Source organism: Erythrolamprus reginae, chromosome 3, assembly GCF_031021105.1.
Source record: "Erythrolamprus reginae isolate rEryReg1 chromosome 3, rEryReg1.hap1, whole genome shotgun sequence".
In the NCBI taxonomy this organism is placed as follows: domain Eukaryota; kingdom Metazoa; phylum Chordata; class Lepidosauria; order Squamata; family Dipsadidae; genus Erythrolamprus; species Erythrolamprus reginae.
The window spans coordinates 59,714,404-59,739,805 of NC_091952.1; the positions used below are offsets into that span (position 1 = coordinate 59,714,404).

The 25,402-nt window shown below is 37.7% G+C and overlaps 1 protein-coding gene across 8 annotated transcripts in view; it reads left to right on the top strand.

Annotated features, from left to right (window-relative positions):
• Positions 1 to 25,402, top strand: part of SRGAP2 (SLIT-ROBO Rho GTPase activating protein 2) — a 236,130-nt gene that overhangs the window by 172,822 nt on the left and 37,906 nt on the right. For 6 of the 8 annotated variants that reach the window (XM_070745533.1, XM_070745534.1, XM_070745537.1 and 3 more), the window contains exons 11-14: positions 9,055 to 9,139; positions 12,501 to 12,528; positions 18,612 to 18,639; positions 22,538 to 22,598. In XM_070745533.1, coding sequence (XP_070601634.1) covers positions 9,055 to 9,139; positions 12,501 to 12,528; positions 18,612 to 18,639; positions 22,538 to 22,598 — 202 coding nt within the window. The remainder of the gene's footprint in view (positions 1 to 9,054; positions 9,140 to 12,500; positions 12,529 to 18,611; positions 18,640 to 22,537; positions 22,599 to 25,402) is intronic. The other 2 variants (XM_070745535.1, XM_070745536.1) reach the window with 1 other exon arrangement.

Here is a 25,402-nt window from a genome sequence, read left to right on the forward strand (position 1 = left end):
GGTTTTTTGTAAGAGATTTTTTTTAATTGAAGTGAAAAACTGTCACAATTGTTTCTATCTTTTTATCAGCTGTTCTTCCATTCCAGACCATTCCCATCCTCAAACCCAAACATTTTACTGATAGATATTGAAGCTGAAACACTTCAGGTAATATTCATGCTTGTCCTGCACTGGCTGCCGATCGGTTTCCGGTCACAATTCAAAGTGTTGGTAATGACCTTTAAAGCCCTACATGGCATTGGGCCAGAATACATCCGGAACCGCCTTCTACCGCACGAATCCCAGCGGCCGATAAGGTACCACAGAGTTGGCCTTCTCCGGGTCCCGTCGACCAAGCAATGTCGTTTGGCGGGCCCCAGGGGAAGAGCCTTCTCTGTGGCGGCCCCGGCCCTCTGGAACCAACTCCCCCCAGAGATTAGAACGGCCCCCACCCTCCTTGTCTTTCGCAAATTATTTAAGACCCACCTTTGTCGCCAGGCACAGGGGAGTTAAGTTACCCTTTCCCCCTAGTCTATTACAAGTTATGCATGGTATGTTTGTGTGTATGTTTGGTTTTTATAATAAGGGTTTTTAAGTTGTTTTTATTAATTGGATTGTTCATGTTGTTTTACCACTGTTGTTAGCCGCCCCGAGTCTGCGGAGAGGGGCGGCATACAAATCCAATAAATAATAATAAATAATAATAAAATAAGTTTGCAAGTTCTGAGATCCAATTTAGTAATGGGTGCAGTAGTGGGTTCCTGCCAGTACGGCTAATTGCGCACAGCTCTGCGGCTCTGGTGGGCAAGCGTACTTTTGAGCAAAATTCTGCTTCCTGCACCTGCATGCGCAGAAGCAAAAAAACCTTGCTGAAACACACATCCACATGCATCCCGTGCAAGAGTTTACTACCTGCACAGGTGCAGAAAGCAAAATTTAATTCAAATGCGTGCTCGTGTGCTCAAGACACAGAACTGTGTGCAATTAGCCCGAACCCACTACTGAATGGGTGGCGAATTATGGGGGTTGAGGTCTACTTATCTTAAAGTTGGCAAGAAGGGATCATGAACCAAATGGAGCGAGACCTCCCTTAAAAATAACAACACTTGGAGGGAAAGATGATTCATTGTATAGTCACATAATTGATGGCAAGTCAGATTCATGCTATCTATCTTCCATACTATCTATAGCAAGGGTAGGCAAAGTTGGCTCTTCTATGACGTGTGGACTTCAATTCCCACAATTCCTGAGCTAGCATGATTGGCTCAGGAATTCTGGGAGTTGAAGTCCACAAGTCATAGAAGACCCAACTTTGCCTACCCCTGATCTATAGGTTGTGAGTTTGCAAGCTGGAGAAATAGAGGTTTAGTCCCATCCCAGTGAATTTGTTAGGAGATAACATTAGTTAATTCCCAGGATTCTTTTTTTAAAAAATGCAACAGCACTGCTGAATCAAATTGTGTGGACAGTTGATGATTGCTGATAGCAAGTAAACTGTGCTCAAGGATGAGCTAGGCATTGATAGTGTCAGCTGAAAGTGAGCAATATTTGCCTTCAGTAGAGGATACTGTGACATGCTGGCACCAGATTGGCACTGCTATTAGGACCTGCAGTTTTATTTCTGTACCCTTCTAGGTCAGTAGCATTACAGGAATGATTAACTGACTGAATCACACATAGAGGCTTAATTAATTCCTGAAGCTCAAGCCTCTAAACACTTAAAGAATAGGATAGGCTTATAGATTAGATTTGGAGCAATTTGGGCAGCTGCTTGCAAAATATCCCCTTCCTTCACAAGTGTGATATTTAGGGCTCAAATATTGGTTCGGTTTTTCGTGGCAGAAAATAGAGCTTTGCTAAACTGGTTCTGCTGCTGAAGATTCTGAAGTCAGGGAGGAAGATAAGAATGAAAGAGATTAGTGGAATCGCTGTCTCCCTCCTATACAAGTCTTCCATCAACCTCAAACAGATTGAATTAATGCAACCAAACTCTTTAGGGTGTTACCGCACTGAGAATATCTGTCCTGTTGTAGGTGCCAAATTTCACAGTTGGTAGTCACCTGTTTAATAGAATTGTCAAATGTTAGTCCTAAAGAGGGTCACGAAATTGTTGTCCAAATCCAGTGCATTCTATCTCAGAAAGCAAAGTGTTCATTCTGCAACTGTTGTGGTCATCCGACCAATTATAAATCCTATACAAGGGCAATTGGTGAGAAAATCCTCAGGTCTTAGGGAGATGTAAATATAATTCATAGTGAAGAGAGTTAATGAATTTGTGTAGCTTTCTATTATATTAGTCAGGAAGGGAAGGCATTGGAGGATTTCAAAACTAGAAACTGAAGGCCTTGAACTAATACTAATGGCAAATTATGTTCTATTTCTATCTTGTGTTCATTGTCTGGGCTAACTGGTCCATTTGTACTGCAACTTCATTCTTATACTGGACTAAGGACTGGTGATTTAAACCACAGTTTGTAAGAAATTCTCTAGCCATTTCTTAATCTTTGGGGCAGAGAACAGGTTGTCCTTCTCTAGTCAGCGGCCAAGTCTTCATAGTAGGCATGGCAGTTAGGTTCCCTCCCTGCTCCACATTACACAGCAGACCTAAGATGTTATATAGGTAGATTTATTGCAGAGTATTAGGAAGCCATATATTCAGGTAATTTGCTGTCTAACCAGACCCAGGAATTCTGCCCTTGTCAGACTCCCGAGATAGACTAAACAGGAGGGAGGGAAAGATGAGTGAAGTCTACTTTATTGTAAGACTACAGTAATAAAATCTTGCAAGTCTGAAAGTATACGTCTCCCACCATCTTTTTATTGCCTGAATAGTTTGGTTGGATCTAAATTTCTTTCCCTGCACATTATCTAGTAGTGGGCTCCTCCCCCTTTTATCTGATTGTTCCCTAGGCAGCATCTCCCCACCCACCCCTTCAATCTTCCAAAGTCATTCTCACATTCCATTACAACACTTTGTATACTGCAAGTCCTAAGGTGTGAATCCTAAAGGGTGCTTTTTGCTTCAAAAACCAGCTGGACTTCCTGGTTATTCTTTGAAGACGTTTCACTTCACATCCTAGAAATTTCTTCTCCTCTGACTGGATGGTGGGGAATGGAAGGATTTATACTCCTTACAGACAGCTGGCCCTTTGCATTCTTTTAGCAAGTTATTAAAGAGGTTTATCTGTGTCCTCAGGGTTAAATGGGTGTGGAGTCTTCTTGGAAGTATTGAAAGGATTGTGCTGTAGACTGGAGATAGATGATGCAGTATCCGTCACCCTCTGTTGAGTGAGGGGCTACTCAATTTTGACAAATATACCCTCTTTCAGGTGTGAATCTTGCCAGCCTTCCTTTTTGTGTCAATAGCCATTTGGTTACTCATTTCCAATCTTGTTTCTGCTAAAAGTCCTTTGTTTATAAAATTTCTTTGGCACAAAAATTCCTGTTGACTCATTTCAGCCCCTTGTCTTGTCCTGTCCTTTAAAGTGAATACAGTGATCCCTTGAGTTTCGCAATCTCGATCTTCGCGAAACGCTATATCGCAATTTTTAAAAAAATATTAATTAAAAAAACCCCACTTCCGGGTTTGGCTTCGGGAGTCAGCTGGGAAGCGGCGCGGCTGTTTTAAAAGGTCGCAGCCGGCCTGGGGGGCTTCCCAGCACCCCCCCCCCGAACCCCAAACCTGGGTTCGCGGGGTGCTGGGAAGCCCCCCAGGCCGGCTGCGACCTTTTAAAACAGCTGCACCGCTTCCCAGCTGAGTCCTGAATCCAAACGCGGAAGTTCGGCGGCCGGACAAGCGGCGGGCGGACAAGCAGTGAGGAGCCAAAGATCAGGGTTTCCCCTTTGCGGCGCTGCCGAGCAGATCAGCTGCTGGGCGGCAGAAGGAACCTTCCCTGGGCCAGGTGTTGAAGTAAAAACACCATCTGCGCATGCGCGGCCATGGAAAAAAAGGGCGCGCATGCGCAGATGGTGTTTTTACTTCCGCACCACTATATTGCGAAAAATCGAGTATCGCGAGGGGTCTTGGAACGTAACCCTCGCGATACTCGAGGGATCACTGTATATAATAGACCTTTTCATTTTAAAGCATTGATCGGTCCCATTTTAAATGGGCAGAAGTGTTGGGTTCTGAATATTTTTCAAAGTTACATGGCAGTGGCTGCAGTCAGGTGATTATAAGGTCTTAGATTGGAAATCAGCAATAAATTTAAATTTTTCTTTGTGCATAAGGAAAGAATGAGAAAATGCACTTGAGGAAAAGGAATCCTCAATCTGAGTATTGTATTGGCAGTTCTGTGTTAGCAAAAACTTCAGAAGAAAAGGATTTAGGGGTAGAGATTTCTGACAGTCTCAAAATGGGTGAACAGTGCAGTCAGGCGGTAGGGAAAACAAGTAGGATGCTTGGCTACATAGCTAGAGGTATAACAAGCAGGAAGAGGGAGATTATGATCCCGCTATATAGAGTGCTGGTGAGACCACATTTGGAATACTGTGTTCAGTTCTGGAGACCTTACCTTCAAAAAGATATTGACAAAATTGACCGGGTCCAAAGACGGGCTACAAGAATGGTGGAAGGTCTAAACGTATCAGGAAATACTTAATGAACTCAATCTGTATAGTCTGGAGGACAGAAGAAAAAGGGGGGACATGATCGAAATATTTAAATATGTTAAAGGGTTAAATAAGGTCCAAGAGGGAAGTGTTTTTAATAGGAAAGTGAACACAAGAACAAGGGGACACAATCTGAAGTTAGTTGGGGGAAAGATCAAAAGCAACATGAGAAAATATTATTTTACTGAATAATATTACTGAAAGAGTAGTAGATCCTTAGAACAAACTTCCAGCAGACGTGGTAGATAAATCCACAGTAACTGAATTTAAACATGCCTGGGATAAACAAATATCCATCCTAAGATAAAATACAGAAAATAGTATAAGGGCAGACTAGATGGACCATGAGGTCTTTTTCTGCCGTCAGACTTCTATGTTTCTATGTTACTGCCTTTTTAGTTAGTGTGAATCTTAATTTGTCGCTTTCCCAAAATGGGGCACAGTATGATTTATTTTTTTCCTCAGACCACATTTACTTATAAACCAGCATCAGGTTTGTGCATTATTTGGAAGGAAAATGTTTGGAAAAATAGGAGTCCATTGTGGGCTTTTAAAAATATCTTCCTAAGGTGACCTAATAGTTTAGGGTTCAGGATATCACTTTCAATTTAAATTGGCTCCAGGCAGGCAATTGTCCTGCCTTATTATCAGGTGGTTATTTATTTTAATGGAGTCTTGACTGACAGCAGGGAGTGAGCTACTGAACTGTGAACATATCAATGCTGAAAGGTGCTCCAATCACTGCTGTGGCATACTGTTTCCTGAATCTCTCAGGGAAGTGTAGATTGCTTTAGTGTTCGTTTATCCTCATCTTGAGAGTTGTTTTAATTTTGCATTACATAATATACAAATTTGGTTCTTTTAATTCAAAATGTGTTTCTACTGCCTTTTAAAAACCTAATTGCTCCGATTTTTGACAATTTGCTCTTTAAAGCAGTAGGGTTAACCTACAGTATTTATTTAACGTTCGCCATCACCTATAATTCTGTAACTAATCAGTTCACAGAAATATAAACCATTTAAACTAATACTGATAAGGAATACGCAAATTCGCAGACGACACCAAGCTGGCGGGGGTAGCCAATACCCTAGAAGACAGGCCCAAATTACAGAAAGACCTAGACAGACTAACACCATGGGCCCACACCAACAAAATGATGTTTAACATCGACAAGAGCAAAGTCCTTCACCTAGGCAGAAAAAACCCTGGACACACATACCACCTGGGAGAAACCCCTCTTAGCAGTAGCGACTGCGAAAGAGGCCTCGGAGTCTTGGTGGACAATCAACTAAACATGAGTCAACAATGTGCAGCAGCAGCTAAAAAATCCAACACAATCCTAAGCTGCATCAACAGGGGAATACACTCCAAGACCAGGGTGTCGCGCTGGAAATTGCCAGCCCCCAAAGACATTGAGAAACATCCAGTAGTTAGATAGTTAACTCTGTCTAGTAAGGTAGCTCCTCCTGTGTGATGTAACCTGTTTGCTCACATCCCCTCTTCTTGATGAAGAAGGGCGGTCTCTAAGTTAGAGTCCATTCCTTCGGTTCATCTTTTCTAGCTATAAGATGTGCCATCTTATGTCTCCTCAGACATTTATTATTTTTATACTTTTCTAATAAAGTAACTTGTTCATTCGAACATGCTTTGTCTGTACTTCAATACCCATCACCTCCGGAAGGTCCTGGCTCACTCCTCACGGGCTGAGCGCCTTGCTTAAGGTAAGGGCCCTTCTAATCCCGACACAGGGAACTCTTAATACCACTCTACTACGCCCTGGTCCGACCACACCTGAGTACTGTATTCAGTTCTGGTCACCACACTTCAAACGAGACATTGAAACTCTGGAAAAGGTGCAAAAAAGAGCAACCAAGATGATTGGAAACCAAGACTTACAAAGAGAGACTGAGGGAACTGGGCATGGATAGCCTAGAGAAAAGGAAAGCCAGAGCGGACATGATAGCAGTCTACAAGTATACGAGGGGATGTCACAGAGAGGAGGGGATCACTTTATTCTTCAGGGCACCAGAGGGCCGGACGAGGAACAACGGCTGGAAGCTGACCAAGGAGAGATTCAACATGGAGATAAGGAAGAACTTCCTGACGGTCAGAGCGATCAACCAATGGAACAACCTACCAGCAGACGTTGTGAACTCCAAAACTCTGGACATTTTTAAGAGAAGATTGAACTGCCACTTGTCTGGTGTACTACAGGGTTCCTGCTTGGGCAGGGGGTTGAACTCGATGGCCGTCATGGTCCCTTTCAACTCTAACAATAAATAAATAAATCACCCTTGGCCAATAAAATAATCTATTCTATTCCATTCCATGTAAAATGGGACCAGTCTAGTATTTGGTAGAAGGCCACCTGAAAAAAATGGTTGCAGGCTAGATTGCAGTAGGGTAGAAGTAAACCTTTTTGGGGTGGCTGGAAGCAATGGCACATTATCATTAGGAGTCACATTTTATTCAAATGATAATTTATTTTAATTGTATTCAAAGAGGTTGGGTCATCGGTTTAGGTATTTGTGAAAATTGTTCACATAGCAAAATTAGGGAGTTGTTATTTAATACTGGCAAATACTATGTTAACTCTACATGTAGAGGATGTGTCAGCTTCTTTTCACTGGGGGATTAATTGAAATTTCAGTTTGACCAGTGGGGGCTAAATGTGTGTGCGTGTGTGTTAAATCAATTTATATGGTGATGAATTTTGCAAATTTGACTCTGGAAAGCTAATAACGTGTTAAAAATAGTAAGGTAAAAGCATACAATGGTTGCCAAGGATAAACTTAAACAAAGCAATTGAGAAAAAAAATCTGTCAACAAGCTATCTAACTTCACATCTCTCAGGAGTTGGAACATATCCAAATCTTCAGTGCTTTACAAATTCTAGTGTGGTGTTAACGTATGCATATTTTATGTTCACACTCATTTTGTAGTTTTCTGATTTATAGCAACATTTACAATTGAAAGCATTGGCTTTAGTTTTTAAAGCTCTACATATCTTAAAGACCTTATTCTCTACGTTTAGCACAACTGCCAAATATATTTGCCTTAGTATGGTACAGAATATCCCATATTTATCAGAAGTGAGATTGATGGAAACTGTAGACAATATTTCTCTCTGAAGGACCTCATTTTCTAGAATTGCCTCCCCCAGATATACTTCGATAAATTGTTAAAATGAAGATATTTTCCATATTAATTATTTCATTTATGGTTGAAGCAATATTTTCCATTACAGTAAAGATGCCTGAGATTATTGTATTCATAATTGATTTCTCTGTTCTTGTAATTTGCTTTTTTATGTTTTTATTGTTGAATATTGTTGAATATTTATTTGAACACCAACCTTTTGCAATATACAAATATAATAAGTAAATAAAATCATGTATGTCTGTTTATGTTGCATGTTAACAATATCATCTCACAAATTATACATTGTATGTTTCATTTGGTTTACATGGGACTCTTTTTAAAAAGGGGGGGGGGGGTATTTATTTATTTATTTATTTAGTCAAGCTTAACAGATATAAGTATAAACATGATTAAGAATACAGGAAATGGGTATAAATAAATGGAGACAATGGGACAGGGATGGTAGACATGTTGGTACACTTATGTACTCCCTTTACAGACCTCTTAGGAATGGGATGAGGTCAACAGTAGACAGTTTAAGGTTAAAATTTTGGGGGTTTAGGGATAAAACCACAGAATCAGATAATGCATTCCAGGCATTGATCACTTTGTTGCTGAAGTTGCATTTTCTACAATCGAGTTTGGAGCGGTTTACCTTAAGTTTGTATCTATTGTTTGCTCATGTGTTGTTGTAGTTGAAGTAGTCATTGACAGGTAGGACGTTGTAGCAGGTAATTTTGTGTACTAGATCCAAGGCGGCATAGTTCTAAATTGTCTAAGCCCAAAATTTCCAGACTGGTATCATAAGGGATTCTGTTGCGAGCAGAAGAGTGGAGGACGCTTCTCATGAATTCAGTCAGCATACCGATATCTTTATTATTAATGGGGTTACACCTGTACATTTTACCATCTTAGTCTAAATATATTATTAATCCTATTTTAAAAGCCATAGAACAAGGCAGAGAAAAGAGTAGAATGTGAAATCGTTCAATGAAGGAGATAAATTAAGGTTACTAGTGTTGATTTGTTCTTACATGAAGCAACACTGCCACCTCTGATCTGATCCATGAAGGTTTTCTTACACTGGTGTGCCATCAAGGGATCTCTGATTGAAAAAAATAATTATATTGGTTTTAGTTTTTTAACAGCAAACACGGTGGTTGATTTGTTGCAAATCATTTCTCATATCATAGTTTTCAAATGGAACATGGCAGAATGTTGACTCTTTTTCAGTCTTTCTGATTCCTTGATTTATTATTCTCAAATATTTGAGAAATAATTTTCAATTCTTCAAATGTATTTTTCTTTCTTTCTTCTTCTAGAAATTGAAGGAATATCTGGAAGGGAGGAATCTTATCACCAAGCTCCAGGCCAAGCATGACCTCCTCCAGAAGACTTTGGGAGAAAGTAAGCATGAGAATTGCTTGTCACTGTGTCAGCCCAGTCTTTGTAATTACTAAATTAGGCAGCTGACTGAGCATAACAATCTTGGATTATCAATGCTAAGTGGACAAAGTCATGTTTTATGGATTTATTATTCCATCCCTGCAGTGCTACTTAAGTAATGGCAAAAGGGAAGTGCCTAATGAGCCAATAATGTGCAACATCTATTTGTTTAAGTGAAACCATTTTCTCTCCACTCCCCTCCCATTTCAGCATATCTACAGAATCAAATTAGGTTAATTCTTGCAATTAATCATTTTTTTCTCATGGTGTGCAAATATTCTATCATTAGGGAAGGACTTTTATTGTTGAACTAGGTTGCTTCCCATGTCTATATGGATTTTTTAGTCACACGTGAAAACTGGGTGTTTTCAAGTAGAATTAAAAAGTACTTTGGCATGCATGTAGTCTATTGGCACTTTAATAAAATGAATGGATTGCTAGTAGTTATTGCTGGAATTAACTCTCTGGTGCCAGTGTCCGAATCAAAAATGTCATTTCATTATCTGAGAAGAGCAAGGATAGAGAATCTAAATAAGTTGGCAGGTCAGCTATCACTTTTAGTTTAACTGCAGTAATCAACTCCAAACAATAAAGTGGTTCTTCATATTGATCTGGTTGCATTTATCAGTCTTTGGAGAAAAAATGTAAATCACAAAATTTATTCTAAATTGCAGTGAATCAATATTTTGCAGAACTTTCTTTGATTCTTATAAAATCTTTTCCTGAGTCATATGGTTGGGTTCCCCAGCCAAGAACAGACAACTTTGAGTATATATTTTATATTTGTGAAATTATTAGAGAAACTTGACATTTTTATTTCTTCAGACTGAAGAAGTCTGGGAGAAGTAATGGAAATGACTTGAAAAGAGTTCTGTGGCCGGAATACACAAATTATTGGATGAAATTATTTGTTATTTTTAACCAAAAGCATAACCAAAATTATTGTTCTTCATCTCACTAGAAGACAAATGAAGCAGTATACGTATTTTTTTTTTTAGATTTTTCCGTTAAAGAAATTATTCAGCTATCATGTAAAATAAAACAAGTCAGGAAGGTTATTTCCTTTGAGCATTTTCCCTCCTGTATAATACTCAAGCTGATCCTAGAACAAACTACATCCTTGAATCATTGCTGATTTCTGCATTCTAGCATGCTGCTTCTCTTAACCTCCTTGCCCCTTTAACTGACTCCCTGCTGGGAGAGCATCAGAAACACTGAAGGTATTTTTGCCTGATTTCATAAAATCAGAAAACTTCCTTTTTCTGGCACTTAGTGAAGCTTTTGTGAATTCACATCGCTCACAAAGACCTCAGCCCCGAATCTAAGCTATTTAAAAAGAGATAAATGCAATTATCTGGGTGGGCAAGAATGTTAGAAGAATATATTGCTTTCTAATCGGAAGCAAAATGCTATAAATTGAAGTGGGTTTAGATGTTAATCTTAACCACTGTTGATAAATGTTCTTGGACCAGAAACTGCTTACTTGAAATCTTTGGCATTGTTTCTTTGTTTGCGATTGCTGGACAGACTGGAAAATATGACTGGTTATCTAGCTTTGGGCAAAACAGTATTGATTTGTTTTCTCTGTCCCATTCTGTTTCCGACTTGTGAAATATTTTACTCTGGACGTGGCAGGTTCCATTAACAGAAAATACCAGCAGGTCTTTTGGTACAGAATAATTATTTCCAATCTTTTACTTGTATTTGTTAATTTAACACTAAAGCCTTTTGATATTATTAAAGCCATGTAGTTACATATATATATTAATATTTGTAATGGAAATGGGACAGATGACAAGAAACACTGATTTAGTATAATGCTATTATAAAATATGAACTGCTTTGAATAATTACCGGTAGGTTTTTCTGCTGGGACTGGGAAAGTGGATTGTATAAAATGTGCTATTTATTGTCCATGATTGACAATTAGCCATCTTTGATTCATTTCGTTTCTGTTCTTGGGGAAAAACTATTGCTGATATAAATCAATACCATTGCAATAGAGAAAGCTATCTTAGTTTTGTTATCTGTCAAGTAATATGTGTCTTCTCTATTACTCTAAGTTAAAATCCTTTTAAATACTGCTCGTAATGCCCCAGGTATTCCTAATTTGGTATCTTTTTCCTCATTTGAAATATTTGTGTGTTTAAAAATAAATAAATAAGATAGGAAATAATAAAACCATGGATTTCTAAACTAGCTAATGTGCTAGTACAGCGATGGTGAACTTATGGCATGTGTGCCATCTGTAGCACACGGAGCTACAGTATATTTGCTGCCATGAGAGCCATTGCCCTAACTCAACTCCAATGTGCATGTGCGTGAAGGCCAGCAGATTTTCGGCTTGCATTGAGGCTCTGGGAGGGCGTTTTTTGGCCTCTGGAGGGCCTCTGGAGGAGTGGGGTAAGCCATTTTAGCCCTCCTCAGGCTCCAAGAAAATCTCTGCAGCCTGGGGAGGGCAAAAAATGGGCGTACTGGGCCCACCCAAAGTCGTGAAATGGGGGAGCGGGGGGATCGTATGTGCATGCACAGGGGGTGAGGCAACATGGGGGATAACACACGCATGTACAGGGGGGCATTGAATTATGGGTGTGTGCACTCACATGCATGCAATAGCTTGCGCACGCTTGTTTTTGGCACCTAAGGAAAAAAAGTTTCGCCATCACTGTGCTAGTACATTGTACCTTGTAGCGCAACCAGCAGCTCTCCAGAGATATGGCGTGAAAGATCAGTTAATCCATAGGCAGTGTGACCACATTGAACAGAACAGTTCATGCTAATAAATCTAAAAATGTTGTGAACATTTTCAGAGTGATTTCTGGAAAAATAGAAATCTTTTACTGAGAGAGATACTGCCCTGCCATGCCTTCTTATTACACTTAACAATTCTAGCATGTACAGCAAGTCATTGAGCAAGGCAAATACTCAGGCAGCTAAGAACTTTTGTGCATTTCCTGAACTACCGGTAGTAGAAGAGAATATTAATAGCCCAGGGTTGAACTTTTGAGATTTTGGTGTTTTCTGAGCTTTCATTATTGTTGTCTTTCATTATTCAACTAGGTAACATAAGTATGAGTGGGGGTGACATTTGCCCTATTTACTCTACCGCATCTCCACTAAAGCTAGTAGAGTAAGCTTAGAATCACCAAGAACTCCATATTTCATGATTTACTGATCATCTTGATCAAAATGACTGCTCTGGAAGGGAATCAGCCACTGTGTGTCCCCCCCCCCCTTTCAAATTTTTTCACATGACTGCTTCTCTTGCAAATTTCCCCCCTCTGATTAAAAACATTATTTGTTTTCATTTTTCTCATCACAGGTCAAAGGACTGACTGCTCTCTTGCAAGGTAGGTGTGGCAACCAGCAGCTTCCTTGTTTGAGTATCTTCCAACAGGCAAAACAGGAGTTTCCTGCAACAGGAGTTTCCTGCAACCAAATGTTAACTAATTCAACTCAAAACAACCATTGCTTTGAGGGCATCCCAGATTTTCAATGCTCTTTTATAAAATGGAAATGTTGGTTTCGTTTAAAAATCTTTGGGGCAGCGCCCAAATAATGTTAGGATACAAGGCCATTTGGAAACTAGATTATTCATCAGAAACAAAAGTATGATTCGGCTGTGGTACACAGTGAAAAGTTGTTGTCAGGTAATTTATTCCCTTTGGTGTGCATTGGGGGATTTGGAACCAGAGGAATTTTGAAGGATTACAACTGGATCATTACAGAAATTTGTATAGTATTGATCATATCATTTGACTGTCAGTTGAAGGGCAGAGGAAACTGTTACATTTGATAATGGCTTTACACTAGCAGTGGATATCTTTATCCAATTATCCACCTAGCTACAAAAGATTGTGATAGTTGTATAATTATGTTGAGGCCATAATATCATTTGCTTCCTCGCCTTTGCTAGAGAACTATTTTACTGATAGAAAATGGTACATATAGCTAAAACAGAAGTAGGCAAAGTTGGCTCTTCTATGACATGCAGACTTCAACTCCCAGAATTCCTGAGCCAATCATGAAGTCTGCATGTCATAGAAGAGCCAACTTTGCCTACCCCTGAGCTAAAAGAATAGTCTTCTTTAGATTGACCTAGATATGTAACAGATATGTCCGTACATTTTCTTCTCAAAGATATAGAAGTTGTATGCGGTAGACTTTCTCAGAAGGAAACATGGGTACAGAATTCCACATTAAATGAAAAACAAAATTGCCCTTACATTAAGCCTGTCATCATGTTTCAGTTACCAATTGCACTTGAGAAAGAGAAAGAAAAAGAGATTCAAATTAATAACATTTATGGTGCTGCATTTTTAACTGGTTAATTTCTTGCATTGTGTTAATTAATGAATCTTATAAACCTTAATGATTGATTGGTTTGATTCTAGTTTAGCTTATTGTGAACACAGCCCATGATTTGATTATTTAGCCAATAATATATCATAGGTTCCCTAGATTTTCTCAGGCTAGCACTGTGCTCTGCTAGATTCATCTCTATTCGGTAGGATAAAAAGCCCTGGAAAAAAAATATTGAAGTGCTTTTGATTGCCTAACAGAGGAGGAAAGGAGGGATCAATCCTACAGAGGTTTTCTTCCATTTTGCCCCACTGACCCCATCTGGTCTGACAGAGAATTGGATTAAATCGGTGAAGAGAATAAACGTTTTGTTATAACTGGGCCTGACATCAATCATTCTATCATAAATGTCATTGCAGATGTGGAAATAATAATTGAAAAAAATGACTTTTTATAGGTCTTCTGTGGAATGTTACAAATCTCCAAATTGCCATTATTGTTGGCCTAGAAGCAAAGCTGTATGTCCATATGGTACATGCTTGTATTTTTTTTTTTAAAAAAAAAGGTTAGCTGTTCTGGAATAATTACTTTGATTTATATATCCCTGTGGAAAGGAAGATAGGATATAAATCAAGTAAATAAATAAAATAAGAAATCAAGCTCAGCTGATCGTTCCTAATTGGGAACTGACACTTGCAGTAATGAAATACGATTCATTGTGGTACAGTAGTATTAAATAAAAAGATAAACATTTGAAAATACTTTAAATTATCTGTAAAAGGAACCTGCATCACCACCATTTTCATTTCATTATTATTAACAATAATTCAACTATTATTGAGACTATATTGAAATTCCATTACTATTCTAATCCTTGCATAATAATAATATAATAATAATAATAATAATAATAATAATAATAATAATAATAATAATAATAGATACCTAGGATGCGGGAAGCAACTTGTATCAACCATCAGTTCCCGTCAATTATATTTGTGATAGATTTTTAAATGTTCAGTTGACTGAGTTTCATGTTTAAGGAATAAAACAGATAATAATAGAGATAAAACCAGCACAATGTCAAAGAACAACAAAGGAAGCATCTGGATTCTTTCTTGATTCTTGATTTTTTTTCAAAATACCACAAAATTAAAAATATGTTTCATAAGTATAAGAAAGGTTGCTTTTTTTTTTTCAAATTTATCATCCATCTGTTTTGGCAAGGATTGAATTAAATAGGATTTTTTCCCAGTAACGTTTATTTCCAGCAATTCATTTGTCAGAACAGGAATAACCAAATTGGAAGCAAAAGGTGGAGGAGGTGGTCTGTCAGAGCTGATTTTCAAAAAGATAAAATGGAATGCTGCTTTTTGTAATTATTTTAATGATACAGCCGTTTGTATGCCACCCCTTCTTCATTCTAGGTGGATTACACTCATAAAGTAATAACTTTATTGAAATAACTGAAATAACTGAAATAACACTCTAAACAATACATCAGGCATTTTGACCTATCACCAGCTGCTTCCATTACTTTCAAATTGAGTTGACCATGGGCAGCTAAAATCAGATTTAAGGAACAATGAGCAAAATGACAAATGACTGGCAGGCTGATGGTTTATATCTAGCCAAATTATCTCCCTAGTAAATTGCCACCATGCTCCATAATTGTCATTTCAGTTCTCCAGTTGTAAGAGAAAGTTGTTAACATTTTTAGAGAATCCATTTACATTATCTGTTTGACATGAAGTCTGTTGACTACTAATCCTTGCTAATCCTTCCTAAACCCTACATGGTTTAGGACCAGACTACTTACAGGGTTTGCCTTCTCTGGGTCCCATCGACTAGGCAGTGTGGGTTAGCGGGCCTCCATTGGAGGGCCTTCTCTGTGGCGGCCCCAGCGCTTTGGAATCAAATGCCCTCTGAGATCTGTACCGCCCCCACTCTACTGGCTTTCCGAAAGGCCTTGAAAACCTGGCTCTGCTGGCAGGCCTGAGTGCCATGAGAACTGACATCTTCTAATTCCAGCCTAGACATGATTTGATTGGGATGTTTGATGGTATGACTGTAGTGATAATATTTAGGGGTTTTTATATTATTAATTGTTGTATTTTAATCATTTTGTACTGTTTTTATTCTGCTTGTAAGCTGCCCTTAAGACCTTCGGGATTGGGCGGCATACAAATCTAATTAATTAATTAATAATAAATAAAGTGTTGCACAGTGATGCACAGCTATAGGAAAATTGCTTTATTTTAAGGAGTGTTTGAAAAAAATTCTAGTTGAATCTGAATAGATGACTAAGCTAGATGGATCAATATTCTGATTTGTGTTGGAAGAACAGGATGCTTTGTGTTATCTATGTTTGTTATTCTGAGTGAGTTCCCACTTTCCCCTACAATCAAACTGAATTTCATTGAAGGTTGCATCAGGGTTGTGTTTGACCTCAGGGTTGTTGGGGGTGCCTGTGGTGGCCCGATTGCTTTGCCAGAAAAAATGGGCTCTCCAGCTTCATTTTCAGCTGCATCGGCCTTCATTGGCAGATGTACCACAGGCCAGTCATTTTCTATTTACAAGGTGGACACTCATGGGCCAAATCTGACCCCTGAGCCTTGAGTTTGACACCCCTGCACTAGACCATGATATTTAAAACAATTTGTTTGCCAATCCAGGCTCACACAAGAAGTTAATCATATACTAGTTAACCATAATATATAAACTCTTATAATTTATATTAGCTCACATCCTAATAACACTTTCTATTAAAGTCTCAAAGAGGAGACTAAAAAGAAAACAAACTTTAATCTTTACATTTTTGTCCATCCCTGCCAAACCTCTTTATCAAAGTTACTGATTATTTGATAACATAAACAGCACGGAAGCAACTTCTATTAACTGTTGCTTTATGATTAATGGATAATAGGGAAAAGTGAGCATAACTCCTGGGGTTCTAAGTAAACCATGAAAAACAACTGGGCATCACATTATAATTGCAAGCATCTATTTTGCCCATTGTAAGTACAAATAAGCATATAATAGTAGTTGGTAGTAGTTAAGATCAATAATTTTGTGTGTGTGCCATTTGCAATCAGGTTATTCTCATTTGGGATCAGGTTAACTATTGTCAACTATTATGGATCTGGAACGAACTCCCTCCGGAGATACATACTGCCCCCTCTCCTCCTGGTCTTCCGTAAAGCTCTGAAGACTTACCTCTGCCGGAGAGCATAAGGGCCCTGAGAGACGAGATTGTCTTCAGACGATGTTGTAAATGATTAATTGAATGAATGGGAATGACTGCATACGGGGTTTTTTTACGATTTTATAAATACAGTAATTCTTTTTAACAATAATTGGATTTCTTTATACATATTGTTTTCATTAAGTTGTACGCTGCCCTGAGTTGTTTTGAGAGCATAGAAGTCTAATTAATAAATAAATAATAAATCTGTTGTCCAAATAACAAAATTGGAAGTAAATATTATTATTTATTTATTTATTTATTTTATTTATTTACTTACTTACTTACTTACTTACTTACTTACTTACTTACTTACTTAATTACTTACTACTTACTTACTTACTTACTTACTTACTTACTTATTAGATATGTCAGATTTTAAAATGTGTGCATTGTATTTATATACTAAAGTTGATAGTACACCAGAGCAGGAAACAAACAGGAGAAGGAAATGGAAAACTACCTTTTTTTCCTTTTTTCTTTGGACACACTACTGCTCTGTATCGTATTCTCTGTGTTTGTTATTCTGACTGGCCCCCAATCTTTTGGGCAGCAGGGACCAGTTCTGTGGAGAGAGGGTTTTTTGCGGACTAGAGGAGGGTGGTTTCACATGCTGCCTGTGAATGGGGCTTCCTTTTTTTGTTTTTGGGGTTTTTTTGCACCTCCGGTTTCTTGCATGCTGTGGACTAGTTCCAATCCACAGACCAAGAGTTGGGGATTCCTGCTCTATATTATCTGGAAATGTATACTTCAGCTAAGTAGTGACTCTGTGATGGAAAAGTGATAATTTCTATATACAACAAATTCTAATAAATGAACTGCTATCTCATCCAAAAATTTGTATGGAGTGAGTGTGTCATGTACTTCAGGTTTTTTCTTTCCCTTCAAAGTTATTTTAGAAGTCATAAGTCAGTCTAGAGAGAACTCTGCTTTCCCATAGGAAGGATTTCAATCACATCAGTTCAAGGTGTAGTTCCACAGGTCCTCAGGAGAGCCATCCATATTATTAAATTGAAGTGCCTTGGCTCTATAGATAAATTATAAAGACAAACTAAACTTCTGTGAGTCTTAAGGACTCCTGAGAAATCTCATTAGGTTAGCTGCCACCATAAATACACTGCATAAATCTTCTAGCTAACTTCTAATATCACTACATTCCTTGGTCATTGAAAACTGTGATCAGAAAAACCCATTAATCTTCTGCCTCAAGTGACATTCTCAGCAGACATGATGGTACTCCAGTATATTTAAAATGAATGAGTGACAAGGTATTCCACATGAGAACACCTAAACAAATGTTTTAATGGCCATTCTACTGGTTCTGAGTTTCCTAGTAATATGTAAGAAAGCTCAAACATATTTATGACATGGTTTGTACTTGATCTTGTTATTTCAATCCTGCTACTTTTATTGAAGACATGTTTTGATAAAGTGTCATTAAGTTTGAATTTGTTTCAGAGAAAATAATTTGAATTTTCCTCACCCTTGTGGCTGTAAATTACCCAGTGGAGCACGCCTTTCTTAGCATGATGCTGCCTTTAAATAATTTCTAAATGACCCTACAGAAAAAAGGGGCTTTATAGTGATGCTCTCTAAGATTGGAAGTAAATGGTTAACTGTAGTTTTCTGTTAGCAATAAGGCCTGCTGTGCCTGTTTGACCTTTATAGTACTCTTATTTTAAATTATATTTTAAAACTTGGAACTAAATTAATGGAAATATTTCTAATCTTTGATTCTTCTCTACCGCCACTCCCTGATGACCTATTTATATTTCAAATAAATTGATACTTTGATTGCAAATGACTTATTTGAAACACGTTTTCGCTTTTTCTTTCTGTCTTCCCTCATCTGTTGATAATGGTTCATGTGAATTCTTGGATCAACAGCAGACGCAGTTCTACTATAAGAAAGCAGGTAAGAAATTTATTTAAATGTCAATAAAATCACTATAGTTATTGGCTCTTACATGCTGTTGCTGTCAGTTGTTTCTGGACTCTGGTCTTTTTTGCAGCAATATTTTTGGGCTGCTTGAAAAGGAGCAGAGAGTCAACATGGAAAGCAATTGTTAATTAGTAATTCTTTGCTTCGGTCAGACCCCACATGAATATTCTGTCTGGTTCTGAGCACTACATTTCTGAAAGAACGATGACTAATTCAAGTAAGTTCAGCAGAGCACAACCAAAATAATGAAAGAAACCAAACACAAAGTAGTTAAAGAATAAGGATCTTATAAGGAGGACAGCTAAGGTGAACTATGAAAGCAGCCTTCAAATATTGAAGGGTTGTCACACAGAAGATAATTTATTTTCCATTGCCATGGAGGATAGGGTTAGAAACATTGAGTTAAAACTAAAAGAAAGGTATTTCAGCATTTGCTGACTGAGCTATCAATAGTAGAACAGGCTGCCATATGTTATGACAAATTCTCCTTTACTAGAGTGCTTGAAGTAAAAACTCTTAAATAGCGGCCAAATTCAATAATCTCTATAGTACCTTACAACTTTATGATTCTGTGATTTTATAGTTAAAGGTAAGAGGGCTTTTGAAAATGTTTGAGAAAAACCAAAAAAATGGATAAGTGTAAAACTTAAAAGAGATATATAATCATCACCATATATTGTATAAATGCACAAGAATTTAATTGGAGAATAAGATGAAGAAGAAAAAAGAACAAAGCCACATTTATTTTAACATGTGATAGACTATATAGTACTATCAGAATATATCAAGAGAGTGTTTGTTACCGTACTCATTTATTTAAAGCATTTATACCTTGCAACTCAGTTAAAAATACCCAGTAAAATTTGTAGATCAATAATATTCTCTAATATTTATAAACTAAAAAATCTGCTACATACAAGAAAAAAGGGACATTTGTCTCTTCTTCTGATATTGCCTAAGGACATTTTTGGGGATGAGTCATAACCTGTTACTAGATTTCTGAAAATCAACCAATGCTTACCCTCTATTAGAATTTATCTCACTTACAAATTATTAGCAACAATATTGAAACCTGTTTTGAGATAAGGTTTCATCAGGATCACCAATATCACTTGATAGTGAATATCTCGGAATCTGTATTTTATACTGTTTTTCTTGCTGCCTCCTGTCCTTCAAGTTTTATTGGTAACCAGGCATTTATGAACAAAGACCAGTTGTTACATTTTGAGATGACCAGGGGATAATTTAGAATGAATTGCCAGTTTGAAGTAATATATCATCTGAATTGCACAGTATTTGAAAAGGACCATCCTATGTTCAGTTGTTCAGAATCTTGGAGAACCTGGAAGGAGGTGAATACTCAAGCAAACCAAAGCCCCCTGTGAATTATCTGTTGATTCATTTTGAGGCTAGAATTTGCTGAACTTCATTTGAGGCTATCATTTATCTATAGTGCTAAAGTTGATTTTTTTTAAATCAACTGAATGAATGTGTCTGCGAATGGGTTTATACACATTGTTCCCTTATCTTTTCCTGGTTGGAATTTTTGAACTTGAAGCTGTTGCCCTCTAATGGCTGGAACTTACCTGAACATTTTGTTCTTTTCCACTTTGATTCACCTTTATGACTCATAGCTTAACTGCTCCATTTCACTGTAATTGTGTGTTTCAGCACTACTGTCAGCACCTCTTGCATTATTTTCTGGTTTGTTAGGTAGAAGTGTATGTGGGTGTGTAGTGAAGCGGGAGGGAGATGTGCTGTGGCTATAAGATAAATTCCAGTGTCTTTTTGTCCCTATCTGATGATTACTGCCATGCTAATTTTTTAACATACTATTGGAAAACCTACTAGGTTTTAAAATTGTATTCAGAAAGGCTGGCTTACAATGCTTATTAGCACAAAATATCCCTTATTTGAAGGGTTAAAGAAAGCTATTCTGGTTCTTTGTACCTGTGTGTACATATACAGCTGCTTTGCTTCACGGATGGTCACAGCAGAAGTGTTATCTGTATATGCGCGCATAGACACCCACACATAAAACCACTAAGGGCAATTTTTAAAGCAGCATTGCTGATCCTTCCAGGGGAGGAACAACTTTAATGCTGCATGCTGTCATGCTTTGCAAAAGACCTCTTGGCATGTTTTATAGAGCCCTAGAAGCTATAACATATGTTCACAGTAAAGTGAGAAATTGGGGTTTCTTTTTTTAACTCTTCAAGAACAGCTTTGATTTGAGGCTTCACTTGTAATTGTTTATCATTTAATTATTAGCTTGCAGTAAAACCTATATAAAAATCTTCATTTCTAGAAATTTCTATTTTTCTATTCCCAAGTCAATTGTGTAATATAAGTAATGACAAGCAACTATTTGTCTTTTTTGCTAATGACAGTAGTGGCAATTTATTTTAAAATAGCAAAATATCAGTTTGATAAAAACATAGGGGAACTCTGCTCAAATATGAGGATTCTATATTCTCTATCAGACTAAAGCAAACTAAAAATAATGGGGGAGACCACCATTGAGACATACCTTTCCTGGGTTGATGACATCAAATCTGTTAAACAAAAGCTATGATGATACGTGGAAAGATCTTGGGATACTAGGCAAAGAAATACTGTTAAAGGAGTTGACTACATATAGGAACAATATTATTTAAATATCCTGATGGTAATCATAACAAAATGTTTCTTAAGGAAAAAAGAAATCAAGTTCTGCCTCAATTTCATTTAGTAGTATCTTGCAAGGGATTTTTCCCTACTAAAAACATATTCTTTTGCGTGTTAATAGTCATTAAACATCACTGACATATATAAATACTGTCTATTCCAGTGCTTCTCAATTATTTTCTGTTATGTCCCCTCCCCCAGGGAGAAGTAAACATTTCACACTCCCCCAACTCTCCACCAATGCACATCTCACAGCCCAGTCCAGCCACCCTGCTACCCCCAAATTGCGTCCCACCACAAGATGTGGGTCCTACCTGACACTTGTACCATTACCTTCATTGTGTTCCTCAAACTTGTGTCTGTTCTAAAAGAAAACGTTCTGAGAGTTCAAGTAGTTTGATTGAACTTGTGAGACGTTTTCTTTTAGAACGGGCTGCCCTGGACACAACACTGAGGAACACAATGAAGGTATGGTACAAGTGTCAGGTAGGATACACATCCTACTCCCTGTGGCAAAAAAAAGCATGTTCCCTCGGGTCACACCCACCCACACCCACATCGCTCTCTGTCCCCCCAGCAGGAAGTGCCCCACTATTTGAGAAGCACTGATCTATTTCCAGTTTCCCAGTATTGAATAATACCTTTTGCTTGATGCTCACTGTATAGCCTCATGATACGAACCCTTCATCTTACGAACAACCCGAAATACAAACCCGTGGTTCAGAATTTTTTTGCCTCTTTTTACGAACTTTTTACGAACCCGCCGCTGCCGAGAAGCCCCGCCGCCCGGCTGTCACCTTTTAAAACAGCTAGGGGCCTTCTCAGCGGCCTCCTGAACGCTGAACCCGGAAGTTCGGGTTTGGTCTTCGGGTTCAGGAGGACGCTGGGAAGCCCCCCGGCTGTTTCAAAAGGTGACAGCCGGGCGGCGGCGGATTTTTGTGTGTTTTTGTCCGTTGCACGGATTAATTGATTTTACATTGTTTCCTACGGGAAACAATGTTTCGTCTTACGAACTTTTCGTCTTACTAACCACCCCTGGAACCAATTAGATTCGTAAGACGAGGTATTACTGTATGTGAAGTTCAGAAATTTATTGTGTTTTCTTTCTTTCTCTTTCTCCCTTCCTCCCTCCCTCCCTCCCTCCCTTCTTCCTTCTTTGTTTCTTTTTCTCTTTTCATCACATTTTGTCCATTTTGTCATTCAGGATTCTAGCCACGCAATTCCTTTGGTGGTAGAGAGCTGTATACGTTTCATTAGCAGACATGGTAAGTGTGAAGAGGATTTTTTTGACTTAATATCTCTGCCAAATGCAGCTCAAAAATGCAGTTTGCAGGGGTTATGCCTGGGGCTTTCCCTTCTTTAGCCTTTACTGGCCGATAAAAATGTTCCTAATTAGACAGCATTTGACTGTTGAGCTAATTATCAGTGGATAGGTTTTCTTGGCTTTTTTATATATATCGGCACTTTTCTGCTATGAAGCATATTAATCAGTAAATATTTGTTTTTATCATTTTGCTAGCCATCTATAGTGGAAGAACATAATAAAAATAAAAGTTTGGAGTCTTAGTGGATAATCATTTAAATATGAGCGAGCAATGTGTTGCAGCTGCCAAAAAAGCCAACACAGTTGCATTAACAGAGGGATTGAATCAAAATCACATAGTGTTAATATCATTCTATAATGCTTTTGTAAGACCACACTTGGAATACTGCATTCAGTTTTGGTTGCTATGATATAAAAAGATGAGGGAGTCAAGCTATTGTCCAAAGCCACTGAAGGCAGGACAAAAAACAATAGATGGAAACTAATCAAGGAGAGAAACAACTTAGAATGAAGAATTGCTTTCAGAATGTTCCAACACAGAAGGGTTTTAAGAGGAGATTGGACAATAGCTTAGGTTTCCTGGGGGTTGGACTAGAAGACCTCCAAGGTCCCTTCCAACTCTGTTATTCTGTCCTGTTCAAAGAAACAAGCTTTGTTGTGTTGTGTTTTGCCAACATATTTTAATTTTACATCAAAGATTTTTTCAGTGTTCTTATATCAAACGTAATTTGTAATAATCAAGAAGAAATAAGTTAATGTGAAACAAATGCCTCTTTGTCACTTAATGACATATAAGAAACTCCTTCCAATTTTAAAGTTTCATCAAGCACTATCCAAGCATATACTTGCTCCAATCAGAGTGGGAAGTATGCATTTATCTACATAATAAAGAACTGTTTGTTTAAATCTGTAGGCTGTCACAAGTTAAATGATGCATGGAACAAACATTAATTCACAGGAAATAAGGTATCCTTTCATATAATTGAAAAACAGTGGAGGAAAAGAGAAATATAATAAAGTCAGAGATAATCTAGTGTTAAAATAAATGGCCTCAGATCAAAGCTGGACATTTTTTGTAGAGATTTTTGTTCTCATTTCCTTCTAAGCCAATGCAAGCCTACCACTATATCCATAGAAGAAGTACAACTTCTATTATGAAAACTCTTTTATGGGGTACTTAGATTTTTTTATGTTCAGAGTATTCATTCTATAAATAGAATTTCTCTATTTTATATCAAAGGATTCTTTCATTTAAAAAAATCAAAGATGTTAGATCTAAACCATGCATAATAGACCGAATAATATACCATGCATCTCAATCTCTAGATCAGTGTTTCTCAACCTTGGATGTTTGAAGATGTGTGGACTTCAACTCCTGGCTGGGGAATTCTGGGAGTTGAAGTCCGCACATCTTCAAACGGCCAAGGTTGAGAAACACTGCTCTAGATATTGGAAATATAAATATATAAATAAATATATATGCTTAAAAGAAGATTTGACTGATTTACTTTCAAATGTCTCCTGATTAATCTAGCCTGAAAGCCTCCACAAGGGATTGAGTACTGAATTCAATCAATTTTGTAATTAATATAATAATTTAATCGTTCTTTATGCTACAGATTGGGTCAATATCCCACATACAATTGAGCACCAACATTTAGTATGTTTTCTATTTAAATATTGTTTATTTTTAACTCATAATAAATTTCTAACAGGATTCAATCAATGGGGGGAAAAGAAAAAATAAGCAAGAAAAGCAGCTGTTATAAAAAGCTATATAGAGGCTAAACTGTCACAGAAACCACAAGCCTTAGAGATGAATTACTCTCTAACCAAATAAACATTGGTACATGCTTGGCCTTCACATAGAGAGGTCACTACAATCAGAGAACCAAATTATTTATCTTGTGTCTATATGTAATTTGCAAATTTATTACTTTATTACTTAGATTTGTATGCCGCCCCTCTCCGAAGACTCATAATTAGCTACAAATAATAATCTCTGACAAAACTAAAAACTGAGGCATCTGTACAGAGAGATAGGTGCAACATGTTGAGGACTCACGTATATGCAGTAATATGCAGTGAGACATGTATGGATCTGTACATTGGAGAAACAAAACAACCACTTTACAAACGTATGGCACATCATAGGGAAACAAGGTCATCAGGGTAGGCTTTAGCAGTCCATCTGCATTTGAAAGACAAAGGTCACTCTTTTGAAGACAGCAAAGTCCACATTCTGGACAGAAAGTTCTGGTTTGAAAGAGGGGTCAAAGAGGCCACTTACACTAAGGTTGAACAGCCCTCTTTCAACAGAAGGTGAGAAATATGACCCTGCCTATCTCCTGTTTACCACTTTCAGCAGTTCCAAGAATGTCCTATACCTATTTGCACTATTCAGGTGACCCTTAGGCACAAATAAACCTCCAAGTGGCTCAACGACTTTCAGAAAGAGTGCTAAGGACTAGATGACTGCAAGGACTATAAATCTTTCCATCATCCACCATTCAGTCAGAACGGAAGACGTTTCTTGGACAAGAAGCGAAACATCTTCAAGGAAAAACAAAGTCCAGTTGCCATTTGAAAAATCACTTTTGGGACAACCATGAGCTGGATGATGGAAAACCTCCATAGATGTTGAGGACCCACACTGTCTAAAATAGGCATAGGAATAATAAGAGCCTAATAATGTTTTTGGACTGGATTTATTACTCATTATGGCTTAATTAATGTCAAAAAAGT